Genomic DNA, 13,689 nt, shown 5'->3' with positions numbered 1-13,689 from the left:
TTCACTAAAGTTGTGCATGTCATGTTCCTCAGGTTCTAAAATTCAGATTTGTTGTTTCAGGAAGCACATTTCCACCAGCTATTTTGAAGGTGGATGTCCGCTGGGCTACAGATGACCATTTCTCCCTCCCTCTGCCCATCATCACTGGGTAGCAAACCACCAGGTAGTTGGTGCACCACTGAACAACATGTCCAGTTAAAAGATTAATGCTGGACTTCCCAGGACTTTTTAACAAGAACTGGTAGACTGCACAATTAATCAGAGTGGGGGAACCCAGTCAGATGGGCAGGGTATAAATAATAAAATTATTATTATTAATCAAACACACACCATGTGTTTTTTGCAGGTCGGGTGGGGAGTCTTACATGACCTTCAGGTATGTGAGTAGGGTGCTTGGTATTTTTTACCTGAAATCACATGTGTGTATTAAACAGAAAACTATTTTACACTGAAAGGAAATCTAGGGACAATTAGTTAACTTGGCACAATAAACTTGGTTCCATGGATGTAACAATCCAGGGAGTGCAGTATAAAAGATTCTTTCAAGCCATGATGACACAATTGTAAGGAATTTTGTAGTTTAATTCTATTACCATATTTGGCACTGCTTGATCTAGCATGACTTTTAAAAAAATCTATCTAAAAACAGGATGCGCATGTTGCAACACAAACATAATGTTTGTAATTTTAACCCCTAAAACTTGTGTCATTCATACTGTGGAAGAGAATCCAAGAACTGTTATACAGTGTGTACTTCACACAGCCGAAGTATTCAAACACACAGTGTATCTTGCTCTTTCTCCTTGTATACCCTCCAACATTCCTCAGAAAATTGGGACATTCTATTCACCATTAGTACATTGTAGAACGGGTGGTAAATAGATTAAAGTGAGAGGGGAAGAGTATTTTAAAAGGACCTTTCCATTTTTTATTGTTTAAGGAAAGAATCCTTGCCTGTGTGTACAATACACACACACAAACAGCAAATCACAAAGGTAAACTCTGGTTGACTCTCCCTATAACATTTCTTTGTTTGGTCAAGAAAAAGCAAACATGTTCAACTTTCACACACACAAAATGGACAAGGCAAAGCTCAAGAGGTCCTGACATTAGATAACAACCTGCCAGCATTTCAACAAGAAAGGAAAAAGTGCAACACTTTGTGCTTCAGCTAATTATTGAAAGGAACACTTCAGTTGTATGTACGCTACTGCTAGCCTAGTAGGAAAGTTAGGAGTATACAGACAAAATAAAGAGTAAATTCAATACGAACTTGCAAAGCTGAAAACTAGGACTGGTAACTTGATACTACTACGACTACGACTACTAATCAATATCTGTGAATTCTCAAGACACAGGCTAGATCTTCCCCAATAACTTGGGTAGGCTTGCTACCTGCATCAAGACCCAGGACCCTGCATTTATTAAGGGGTATGGGGCAACCAATGGCCACTGACATTCTTCCTGTTGCTAATAATAGAAAGACCACTTATGAGATATTATGGGATTTCTATTGCTTTCTATTGAAAGCAAGGACAAGACTGGATCTGCTGTTAGTGACTGATCTATGATTTGAAAGATAATGGTAAAAACCTTTATACAAAAGCTATGTAAAACTTCAAGAGTTGGACATGTAGGTAATATGTAGTCAACAGAACGATCCAGAGATCCCTTAAACCATTTAAGGAATTTTTAAAATGTATATTTCCAATTTCTGATTAGAACATAAACAAGGGTAATCCATTTATTAGCTATAAATTTACCAACTTATTAGCATCAGGCTGGGGTTCATCTGCACTAGTGGCCTGGTTAGATACCTGCATATAGATAAGCTTTTTGTAGGAGAATTCCATGAGTTGAGTTTCAGTCATGGGATCTCAGAATTCAAACCATCATGTCTATGAGAAAGGATTCACTAAAGGAAAAGCTAGCATGCTATGGCTGGCAGCTGGGAAGCAGGCTGCAGGTTCAATGTGATCAGCCAGGGCTTCTTGCAGGAGGTCTGTAGCAGTTTAATTTGTATTGAGAGACAAGCTGTTCAGACTGTGGCACCAGGCCAGAGTATAGGTCTGCATGGAATTTTATTGGCAGGTCAGATAACCTGATCCTACTGAGTAAAAGGCTGCAATAGAAGAAGAGGAAGAGTTTGGATTTGATATCCCGCCTTTCACTCCCTTTAAGGGGTCTCAAAGCGGCTAACATTCTCCTTTCCCTTCCTCCCCCACAACAAACACTCTGTGAGGTGAGTGGGGCTGAGAGACTTCAGAGAAGTGTGACTGGCCCAAGGTCACCCAGCAGCTGCATGTGGAGGAGCGGAGACGCAAACCCGGTTTCCCAGATTACGAGACTACCGCTCTTAACCACTACACCACACTGGCTCTCGATACACTCAGCAGGACATCAATGCAGGACAAGTGAAGTCAGCAGTTCTTTTTTACCTGCAATCTGTCCTAGACATACAGGAATGAAAGTGTATTGCAGACAAAATTCCAGTTTTAGTCACTGGGAGGCAGAAAGGACACTTATGGTTTTGGCTAACCATATTTAGCTAATATTTTAGTTTTTGAAAAACTGATTTAGTTTTACTGTCCACACACTTGTTTTGTGGACTCAAATAATGATTTTTCTGTTTGGATTTTTTCTGTTTGGAATTGGCATCATTAAAATTCAAGGCTATACAGTTATTTAAATAAGAATGAAATTATTACATTTATTCCTAGAAAAAAGTTAACAAGCAGAGGAAGAACATGCATACCAAGAAATTCTAATCTGATTTACTGTAAATTGAGCCAGCCAATCCTGTCTGATCCATGGTAAATCCTTCAGTTATTTTAAACCCTGATAGGTACCATACTTTCTCCTTTGGCCTTTCCCTATCAAGTTTCTCCTTTGGCCTTTCCTATGTACGTATGCTCAAATACCTCTATTTTTCACATACAGCCAAGATCTCAGGGATGAGATATAATGATGGTATACTTTATGCGGGGCATTCATTGCCTGCCATTTTGACTGTGGAAATTGGTCAGTTGCCTTGAGATCAAGGCATTCAAACTTATGTCCTCTACCACCTCTCAATTTACTGTAATTCTTGACCAAGAGGAATTCCAAGAACTGAAGGATACCTAGGAGTGGGCAATTACCAGCAACCATGGTGCAAGTTCAGACTGTTTTCCCCCACCCCCTCTTGATCTAAGTGTGTAGTATTAAACAGCAGCTTGGCACACAGGGGGAAAGTCTTTGGATTGTTCAAAGCTACACAGTCAAACCTCAGCATCCAAATTAAAAAGCTTTACTGAGACCTGGTATGGAGATATAAGGGATTGTGGGGAGGCAGATTGGTAGCATAAAGAAGCAGTTTGCTCTCTGTGTAAGCTAAGCTAAACAATATTAAAGCGGAGTCTCACAAGTGAGGAGTAAGAATCACCCCTCACATTCGGTAATTACAAATTTTCACAAGGATTTATTCCACTTCTTAAACCTAAACAGGGAGGCTAAGGGTGCTTATGTGGGAAGCAAAGCCTCCAATCAGGTCTGGACATATGGGTATCCGGCCAGAGTTTTGACACTCAAGACATGACTGTCCAACACATACATGCAGAGAAAAGGTTTGACTGGTACCTTACATTCAACCAGGAAGATGGAAGTGAAAGATGAGAACTGGGAGAGATTTCTAATCAGCTCCTGGGAGACAGAACCATCTAGGAGGAACCTATATACATGGAGGGTGCTTGGTGACAGGTAAACTGCTATGTGGTGGGGAAACTAGGCCATTGTGCACGTACTATGATTTTAAAAAATGTTATTAATAGTAGTAGTAATACAGGGTGATTCATAATGAAGTATAGAGTTTCCATTTACTATCACCCTGTATTATGAACATACTTTTAACAAACATGCTTTTTGTAAACCACTTTACCAATCAAATGGTGTATAAATTTTAAAAAATAAATAATAAAATAAAAAGAGAAACAAATGATCATTCTATTATACTGATGATATATGACCACTCCAAAAATTAATGCTAAAACCAAAGTACAATGAAGATGTACTTTAACTAGGGGGAAGCATTATATTATAAATACTATCTGCATTTATGTAAGGGTTAACCCCCAAAACAGACTGTGACACAGAAAATTTTCCTTTTTTTTCTTTTACAGACACAGCATTTTATTGAGTGCTTTTCTCTGCACTGGTTTTCACTTTTTAAAAAAGCACCAGCATGCGGAGAGGGGAGGGATACAGAGGTACTGGGAGTTGTGTTGAATCCCTTCTACCCTGGATCTGTTAACAAAACTAAATTTGCCACCTGAAGCTGCAAAGGAAATAAATGACAACTTTTCTGACATGGGGGAGGGATGTGAGGAAGACTTTAGACCAAGAACAGGGCTGATGGAGAAGTGAGTTAAAAATTATGCCCCCCCCCCCAGCACTTCAATATAATTCCCACATTCCCTGTGGCTGCTGTTAAGTGAAAACAACACCAGAAGAAGATGGAAGGGCCACACAATATGTAGTTTGGTCCTTAAGCTCTCTAGATGCTGAAAGAGAAAATGAAGTGTTACATAGCCACGACACCTGCAACTTTCTGTAACAAATGTAACTGACAAGATGTACGAAGATTCACGCTGCAGAAGTCTGCTGCTACGACAGATAAAACCAACTCCTCTGGCAACTGATGAAAAGCCTGCTATCTGTCAAGTCATTTAAAAATGCCGATCGCGAAACAACTGTAACAATAAATGCTGCCTGTTACATTCTTTTTTAAGCCTAGCTGACACCTCTAGCAGATTTCTTGAGGCACAATTTAGGCTTTGGGGGAGATAAGGTTCACAACATAGACCCATACACATTTTCATACTGTTCAACCATTCCAAATTGAGCAGGATATCCCCAAAATACACAAGCCACCCTGTCTTCTGACTGGATCTGGAATGTCCCATTTTTTGTTCTGGAGCTCTGCTGTGAGTCAGCTGCCTCGCGCCAGACCAAAATATGCTTGGTTTTTCGTTACATAGCTCCCAGAAGAGCTCAATGTTGATTAGCAGGATGTTGGAGGGTATGCATTTTCCCAAACCCATCTTTCAACTCTTAGCTAATTCCCTGGTTCTCCAGTAAGTTCAGAAGCAATAAGACCTCCATCAGCAGTTGATTTTCGTTTTGCTCTGTACTTAGGTATTTAAGTGTGGGCACTTTCTTTTGTAATACTGAATTTCTTCAATGTTTGTTAAATTGCATATTTTTTCTCCCTGTTTGGATTTATTTATATGTTTTGTAAGTAGACTTTTCTTCCCCACCCAAATGCTTTGTATTTTGGTAAGTGTGTGTTCAATGTAAGTTGTTTTGGGCACAGCTCACTGTGGTAAGGTGACACATACCGTATTTTTCGCTCCATTGGATGCAGTTTTTCCCCTCCAAAAATTGAGGGGAAATGTGTGTGCGTCCTATGGAGCGAATGCAGGCTTGTGCCATAGCCACGCGCAACCCCTCTGGCAGGGAGAGGCTGCACGGGGCTAAAGAGGAAGCCAAAGCAGCCAGCGGGATCCATTTTTTTTATTGATTTCCCCGTCTAAGAACTAGGTGCGCCCTATGGTGCGAAAAATACGGTAAATAAACACAATCAATCAATATTTGACTTTGAAATATACTGGTAAGTCCCTTACCTTTTGTATCTGTTTGAAATTGTCCTAGAGGTGTCCTATGAAAACAAAAACAAACCAATTAGAGTCAAATTTAATATACAAAATGGCTGATTTAAAGCATTACTTGTTCATAATAATGGGCAAATCAAATCAAAATACAGGACAGTCAAACCCAAAGTTATACAAGCATTTCTGGTGTGCTCAGAAATACCATTCGCTGATCAGTGAGTTTAGTAGGACTAGTAATTATGTATAAAAGCACTCATGCAAGGCAAGGACAGACTGCACACACAAGCACACAGTTCATGTATATTATGGCTTAACAAAACACACTTTATGGCTTAGCATTGCATGCAAATGTGGCCAGTGACAAATGATAAAGCACCATCACATTTAAATTCAAGATACAGCTATGCCTTCACCTTGAGCTTAGCTTTGGCTTTAACCAAATTGAAACTGTGTTTCAGAACAGAAGCTTCCAAGTGGTTCCTTAATGAGAAATGGCTTCTGGATTTTAAAAGCAAGCAGTGAGTTAAGTTGGTATATCTTTTATAATTTATATCCCACCTTTCTTTTGAACTGAAAAAAGGAAGGTTATGAACACTATAAATGTGCGGGGGTGAGAGTAAGAATAAATGCATAAAAGGTAAAACAACAAAATTATACTTAAAACACTAAAAAGCACTTTTAAAAGATCCGTAAGCAGCTTGTGGCAGTGGGGGAGGGGGAAGGATATTCTAGTAGCAACCTTCACAGGACTAGCATGTTCACCACCAGAGAAAAGGAGAGCACACAGAATTAGGGACTAGAAAAAAGACATTGTGGTGAAGGCTAGAATTAATGTATAATTCTCATTGTAATGGCAGAATGCATTTCAGCCAACTCAAACTTAAACAACAGGACCATGACTTTGGCCCTAAAAGAAAAATAGAAGTCTTAGGTCTGTTCTCATTTCACAAATTGCAAAACCATTTGGGGGGGGGGAGACATGTATTCAATAGCACAGACCACCATGCCCACCCAATTTAAGTCTCACTAATTCCACAGCACGAGATCATGCAGTGCACCCAATTGTTAACCACTATAGCTAAGATACAATGTAAGATTTCTGTTGGTTAATCACACACGCATTTCATGCTTGCAACATTCCCCCAAACATCCTTTACTCGTGGGGTCTTTTTGACTAGTTATAACAAAAAAAAAGCCTACACATAAAATCATGGAAAACTTCCCCCTCTTTTGTAATTTGCTGCAGCTATTTTGGAAGGAACTTTTGGCAATTAGCATGCCACTACAAAGCTCTAGGGAAACTAGTGTCAGGAAGGCTTTCAGCACTGTTTACAAACAGGAACTCATACTAATACATCAAACCTCTGTATTCCCACACAATTAAATAGTCACTAGAGGCTTAGAGATATGACATAGTTATACATATTGCCTTTCACATTGCTGGAATAAATAGTATTTCTCTTGAATGTTTTATTACTGGCAGCATACAGCAGCTCATTCTTTTGCTTGCTCACTCACTCACTTGGATTTTAAATGAAAATTTAGGATAAAATTTAATCTTTTTATTATTATTTCAACAGAATTCTGAAGGTGGAGCAATGGGACTAAACTGAAAGTTAAGTGGACAGGACAGATTGAATTTTGGAACATTTTCCTTTTGAGAAGGTCTGTTATTATTCTATAAATTTCTATCCCACACTTCCTCCCAAAGAAACCCAGGGTTGTAAACACCAAAATAGTAAAACAGTAAAAACAAAAGCAAAAATAGAAACAGATTTAAAACACTTATAAACAATTACAAGCCCCTGAAAGCATTTAGAAACAGTCAGAAATCATTCAAGTATGGCAGAAACATTGGGCAGGATTCACCTAATGAATCCCGTCAGTGCAAGCCCTATGTACTTGCTTTCACCCCCCTTTCCTTCCCCCACACCTGCAGGTGGAGAGAACCTACAGAACAGGACATGGGGGAGGAGAGGCAGGGTCATCCTATCTGTTAAACTGCAATGTGACACTGGATTCCAGTCAGTATCTTTCAGCCATCAAATGTATGAGTAAACAGGAACGTTTTCAAGCTTTTTGTCCTGAAAAGTTTGTGCTTAGGGAGACAGACACACCTCCCCAGGGAGGGCATTCCACAAACAGGGAACTACAACTGAGAATGCCCTATCAAGATTCACCCTGCACCATCAACAGGGCCTCCCCCACTTATCAGTCACTAGAGGAAATACTGAGCTAGAGGGACCATAATAAGAACACAAGAACAGAGGGAAAGTCCTGTTTCACAAGGCCAAAAGTCAATCTAGCCCAGGCATAGGCAAACTTGGCGCTCCAGGTGTTTTTGGACTACAACTCCCATGATCCATCGCTAACAGGACCAGCGGTCAGGGATGATGGGATTTGTAGTCCCAAAACATCTGGAGGGCTGAGTTTGCCTATGCCTGATCTAGCCCAATATCCTATTCACAGTGGCCAACCAGATGTCTAGGAGACACCAGCAAGCAGGACGTCTTCTTACTTGTGATTCCCAACAACTGTTACTCAGAGGCATTCTGCCTCTGACAGTGGAGCAAGAACACCTTTAAATTGCTCAAGAAGTCTTTCCTTGTAAGCTCAGTAAAGATTCTTGCAGCAGTCTTACCCAAACTTTAACAATTGTCTAAAAGGGACTAGTGCTGAAAAGATGAAGTCATTTTAATCTACAGGCAAAATGACAACTTTGAAATGAAAATTACTTATTTCTGGAAGCAAGACCAAAATTAGGCTGGTGACAATGGAGGTGCTCCAGGATCTGTTTGCCATCCTTTATCAAAAGATAAATACTAGTTTATTGTCTCAGCTGTTCAGGGGCAAGCCAGCTCCATTTTATATGTATAAAAAAATTAAATTTTTGGGAACATGACTTGATGTTTATTATTAATTATCTACCAGACACAGAAGGGCAGGGATGGAAAAAAGAAATATTTTAGTGCTGCTTTTAGGCTGTTTCATTTATTGTATAGTTGGTTAGCTCGGTTGGTTTTTTTCCTGTTTCATCACTGTAGGCCTGTTTGCTTGTTTTGCTTTACTTGTAAGTCACCCTGAGGGCTCTATGGAGCCATGTAGCAGAGCACAAATAGGAATAAATTAATTTAAAAACTAAAGACACTGCAAGGGCTGCCACCTCTTCAACCATTTGTCTACAGACCATTCTGAAATTGACAGCAGACTTCAAAGTGGTAGTTCTCTAACCTGCTTGCTGCTTTCCAGATCTTGAAGAAGACAGCATATAGAATCTTTTGCAAACTCCAAATACATAAAAGTACAACTGCAAATGCACAACTGCAAACACACAAACATCACTGCTGCCCCCCCTTCTGTGTTTCATTGTGGTGCTACAGGCTGGCAGAGCTACCACCCACAGGAAATGATTTAGGAATGCAGTTAGCACAACCATACGCCTGTTTTTAAAATGCCATTATGCTAATGTCAACAAGAGAGCCCCAAATGGAAAATGGCTATAGATGTATGACATCTAAAAGTCTAATCAATTCTTTTTTCAAAAAGCAGTAAAAACATTGAAAGAGTAGAACACAATGCAATTTCAAGTATCCAAATGAAAATGCTTTATGGTATGTATTTTGAAAGGCTGGGGCAAATTAACTATTTTAAAAATGCAGAACTATTCTGCATATCGTTTAATAAACTAAATCTACTTTTGTGCAGATAAATGAATGGAAAAATTGGATGGAAAATTTCCTGACTCTTCCTTTCCCTTGCAGTTATCTATAGCCACTGAAAAGCCTCTGGATAGTTGAAGGGCCCTCCTAAATGATATGTGACGTAGTGGAACTGACCAAAATCAGGTGAGCCTCCACCTAATTTAAGGCCATTCTCCCCAGCAGCCTATCCAACATTGTTCGTTGTGCAGCAGAGACGCACGTGGCTGCAGAGGACAGTACATTTTCTTTCCATAAATGTCACTGGAATCCTAGAATTGTAGAGTTGGAAGGGACCTCAAGGGTCATCTAGTCCAACCCCTTGCAATGACAGACCCTCATACCTACGGGGCTGCCTCTCCTGGTATGTCCCACAGAGAAACTTACGGTCTTCAAATAAAAACATCTTGAAGGTCCCAGGCCACAGAGAGGTTAGGCTGGCCTCAACCAGAGCCAGAGCTTTTTCGGCTGTGGCTCCGATCTGGTGGAACACTCTGTCACAAGAGACCAGGGCCCTGCGGGACTTGACATCTTTCCGCAGGGCCTGCAAGACAGAGCTGTTCCACCAGGCCTTTGGCCAGGGCACAACCTGACTCCCTCCTTCGGCAATCTTCGCGGAGCTCTGGCCCAATGGTTGCCAGTGGTTTAATTTGAATTAATTTTATAAGGAATGATTTTAGAGTTGTGTTGTGCTGTACTGTTGTATTGTTTTATTGTTGTTAGCCGCCCTGAGCCCGGCTTTGGCTGGGGAGGGCGGGATATAAATAAAATTTATTACTATTATTATTATTATTATCTCAACTAAAGTATCCATGACCAAGAAACAATTTGTTAACTGGGATGCTGAAAGAAGTGTGAGATCAATTCTGTTTTAAGGAAACATTTTCACCTTCCTTGTGTTGAAAGAAAGACCCCATCACTGCATATTACAGCAGACACCCTAGAGCCTCAAGAAACAAAACAACCACTTAACTTTCAGTCCCATCTTTTAAAATTTACCCTTGCCAGTTAGCATTAGGCCTGATGTATTGAATACTTGCCCTTGCCAATTAAAATTTCCAGTTGTAATAATACATACCCTTATTGGTCTGACAGTCAAACAATGTAATGATGACAATGCCTACCATATAGATGAGGGTTTTTTAACTTTTGGGGGCCTCTTGTGGGCACCACAAACCCACACTGAAACTAAGTACACACCACAGCCTATACTACTGGCTGTATTCAAGCCTAATTTTAGTGGGGGGTGGCAGAGCAGACCTTGTGGGTACCAGGGAAGGCCCCTGTGGGCAGATCTACATTGCTGACGCTTGGTATAGATGTTTAGTCAGAAGAACCAGTGTGTGTTCACAATAAGCATTAAACTGAACATTAAAATAAAGTTAGGTACTGGAAGTTACTTATTTCACAAAGTTGAGGTACCAAGCTTGGCAAACACATTTACCCAACTCCTACAGAGGCAGTAGTGGTGTGCTGAATCTCCTACAGAGGCAGTAGTGGTATGCTGAATCTTAAAGTTCAAAGAAAATAGTGTTGAAACTCCTCACCTGTAATATGTATGAGGCACTTGGGTCTGCACTGGCTGATTCATTCTGTGCTGTGTTCTGTTGTGTGATTGCATCTTCCCTTTTACGCTCCTTTTGTCCTGCTTCATCATCATCATATTCGTCCAAGCTCTACAAACAAAACACATTAGTGGTTATGGTTTGGTGGTTGTGATTGTTGTTGCTGCATAACCATTCGAAGTATTATATACAAGGCATGAATTTCTTGGTCAAGATCAAAGGCTACTAGCCTCAAAGCTTATGCTCTGCTTCCACAGCTGGAGGAAGTGATGTTTCTAAATACCAGTTGCTGGAAGCTACAGGAGGGTAGAGTGCTCTTGTGCTCAAATCCTGTTTATGGGTTCCCCACAGGTATCTGGCTGGCCACTGTGAGAACAGGATGCTGGACTAGATAGGCCATTGGCCAGCAGGCTCTTCTTATGTTCTTCTTCGTTAAGTTAAATCAGAGAGGAATAGGAAACCTTTGACCCTTTCCAGATGTTGTTGGATTCCAAGTCCCATTTCCTCCAGTCAACCATGGCTACTGGTCTGGGGTAATGTGAGCTGCAGCTTAACAACATATGGAAGACCACAAGGTACCCACTCCTGGGTTAAGTGCAAGATGCAGTGGGCTATATTACATCTGGCTAGACAGAATAATGATCGAGACTCTACATGAGGCAGCTTCATATGTTCTTCACAGGATACAAGTTAGAAAACAAAAAGAAATTGTTCAAGCGAGGAGGCCATAGAACTTTGCTATTAGAACTCTTGTATTTTTCATCAGCATTTCTTTTAAGTCTGCAAGTATAAAATGAAGCAAAACAGATGGAAAATAAAGAGGGACAGCTGAAAGCTCAGATAGATAATTTAGTCTTCATACTGAAATTTTGGCAGGGGTGTGAAGATTTGTGTAAAGAAACGATAGTGGCTTGTGGTCCAAATCTAGCCTTCAAATGGCCGGAGACTAAGCTTCCCTCTGGTAAACAAAACTTCTCATGATGTGCTTCAAGATGCAGAACACCACTAGTGCTACTTAAGATGAAAAAGTAATTTACAAAGAAAAGGCAAAGTAAATTATCATTGGGCAAATTCTATAATTGTCAGGCGGTTGGAGGAAAGAAACAGAAGAATCATTTGGTAAGGCAAGCGCCTTCTTCACTGTGAAAAGGTTATTGCCAGACACAACCAGACAACAGTATCCACATGTTTGAGTCACTTGCAGGACTGACTCATAATAGTACACTTTCGTAAGTAGAGATAAACAATAGGGTTATTTTAATGCTTATTATCTCTCTCACACACAGTGGGTTGTATCCATCAAAGTCATCCCATTAGGACAAGGACTTACACTTGCACAATGTGACTTCCTCTCCAACTCCTCTCACTGTGCCCCTCCCAAATCTATTTTGGGTTTCCCCCAACCTTCTGCAGAGTTGATGGGGTACGTGGGGAGAAGAGAGGTAGAGAAACTCCCTTTGCACACATGAAAAGTCTTTGGGCTAACAGAACAAGTTCATTGGATACAAAAGCATGTCTGCTTTCCCCAGCAGCTGTAGGAAAAGAGGTGAATGGGGAGGACAATCTCAACAGAGCTGTAGAAACCTCAACACAGGAGTGAGAAATAATTTCCCTGCTGATTGCCTCACAATCTGCCTGTAAACAACTTTTCCTCCCACAACATAAAGAATGAGGCACAACTGGAAGGAAGTGTGGGTTGGCAAAGGAGCAACTGTGTTCCCTCCCCCAGATAAATGGAGAGAAGAGAATGACTGGTAGGGAGCAGAAAGAGTGCAGGCACCAAGACATTTCTGAAGGAATGAAAAGCAAAACTGCAACATCCTTCTCCACTCTCGCTCACTTTTAACTGAAGCCTTGCACATTCACTCTACTTGCTCACAATCTAGCACAAGGGTCGGCAAGGTTTACCTTGCTTGGGCCGGTTGACTCCAGCGGAAATCCCTCCCTGGGCCGGATTGCATGCGCCCACTCACACACCCACCCACGATTTCCAGTGTCTGCGCAGACATGATTTCCGGTGTCTGTGCATGTGCAGACGCAATTTTTGGCGGCGTGGAAGCGAGTCCCTATGCCGTGCTGGTTTAGCGCAGCGGGCAGGGATTTGCTGAGTGGGTGGCTTAGTTCGGGGGTGGCTTGTGGGCCAGTTAAAAGACCCCCGTGGGCCGCTTATGGCCCATGAGCCTTAGGTTGCCTACCCCTGATCTAGCAAGTACCGTATTTTTCGCCCTATAGGGCGCACCGGCCCATAGGACGCACTTATTTTTTTGGAGGGGGGGAATAAAGAAAAAAAATTATTCCCCCCCGAGCTTGCCAGGCTGGGGGCGGGGGAAACCCGAGCTTCCCCCAACCCCAGAAGGGGTCCGGGAGCGACGGCGAGGTTGCATTCAACCTCACCATCGCTCCCGGAGCTTGCCGGGGTGGGGGAAGCTCGAGCTTCCCCAACCCCAGCCCCCAGAACATGTCTGGAGCGATGGCGAGGTTGAATTCAACCTCGCCATCGCTCCCGGAGCTTGCGGGGCTGAGAGCGGGGGAAGCCCAAGCTTCCCCCAACCCCAACCCCCAGAACAGGTCCAGGAGCGATGGCGAGGTTGCACTCAACCTCGCCATCGCTCCTGGAGCTTGCTGCTATCCAAAGCCCAGGGAGCGCAGCGTTGTAGCCCGCTGCACACCCCGGGCTTAGGGCAGCTATCCGCAAGCCTGTGGCGCCTGGCAGGAACTTCCACCGGGTGCCGCAAGCTTGCGGGTAGCTGCCCTAAGCCCGGGGTGCACAGTGCCGTG

General features: G+C 41.9%; 1 protein-coding gene and 1 long non-coding RNA gene across 2 annotated transcripts in view; one reads left to right on the top strand and one right to left on the bottom strand.

The window, feature by feature from the left end:
• PAWR (pro-apoptotic WT1 regulator) overlaps positions 1-13,689 on the bottom strand; it is a gene marked incomplete at its 5' end in the record, with an annotated part of 64,322 nt that overhangs the window by 10,947 nt on the left and 39,686 nt on the right. Inside the window, 2 exons of the mRNA XM_083463112.1 lie at positions 5,661-5,695; positions 10,894-11,022. Of these exons, the coding sequence (XP_083319238.1) occupies positions 5,661-5,695; positions 10,894-11,022 (164 nt within the window). The remainder of the gene's footprint in view (positions 1-5,660; positions 5,696-10,893; positions 11,023-13,689) is intronic.
• The window catches only part of LOC310687700, a 45,718-nt gene that overhangs the window by 8,296 nt on the left and 23,733 nt on the right, over positions 1-13,689 (top strand). Inside the window, exons 2-3 of the long non-coding RNA XR_014516546.1 lie at positions 7,229-7,313; positions 9,410-9,493. This is a non-coding gene — a long non-coding RNA (uncharacterized lncRNA). The remainder of the gene's footprint in view (positions 1-7,228; positions 7,314-9,409; positions 9,494-13,689) is intronic.

This window comes from Podarcis liolepis (assembly GCF_965112155.1).
Source record: "Podarcis liolepis genome assembly, chromosome: 10".
NCBI classification, from domain to species: domain Eukaryota; kingdom Metazoa; phylum Chordata; class Lepidosauria; order Squamata; family Lacertidae; genus Podarcis; species Podarcis liolepis.
This window is presented reverse-complemented; position numbering and strand designations above follow the sequence as displayed.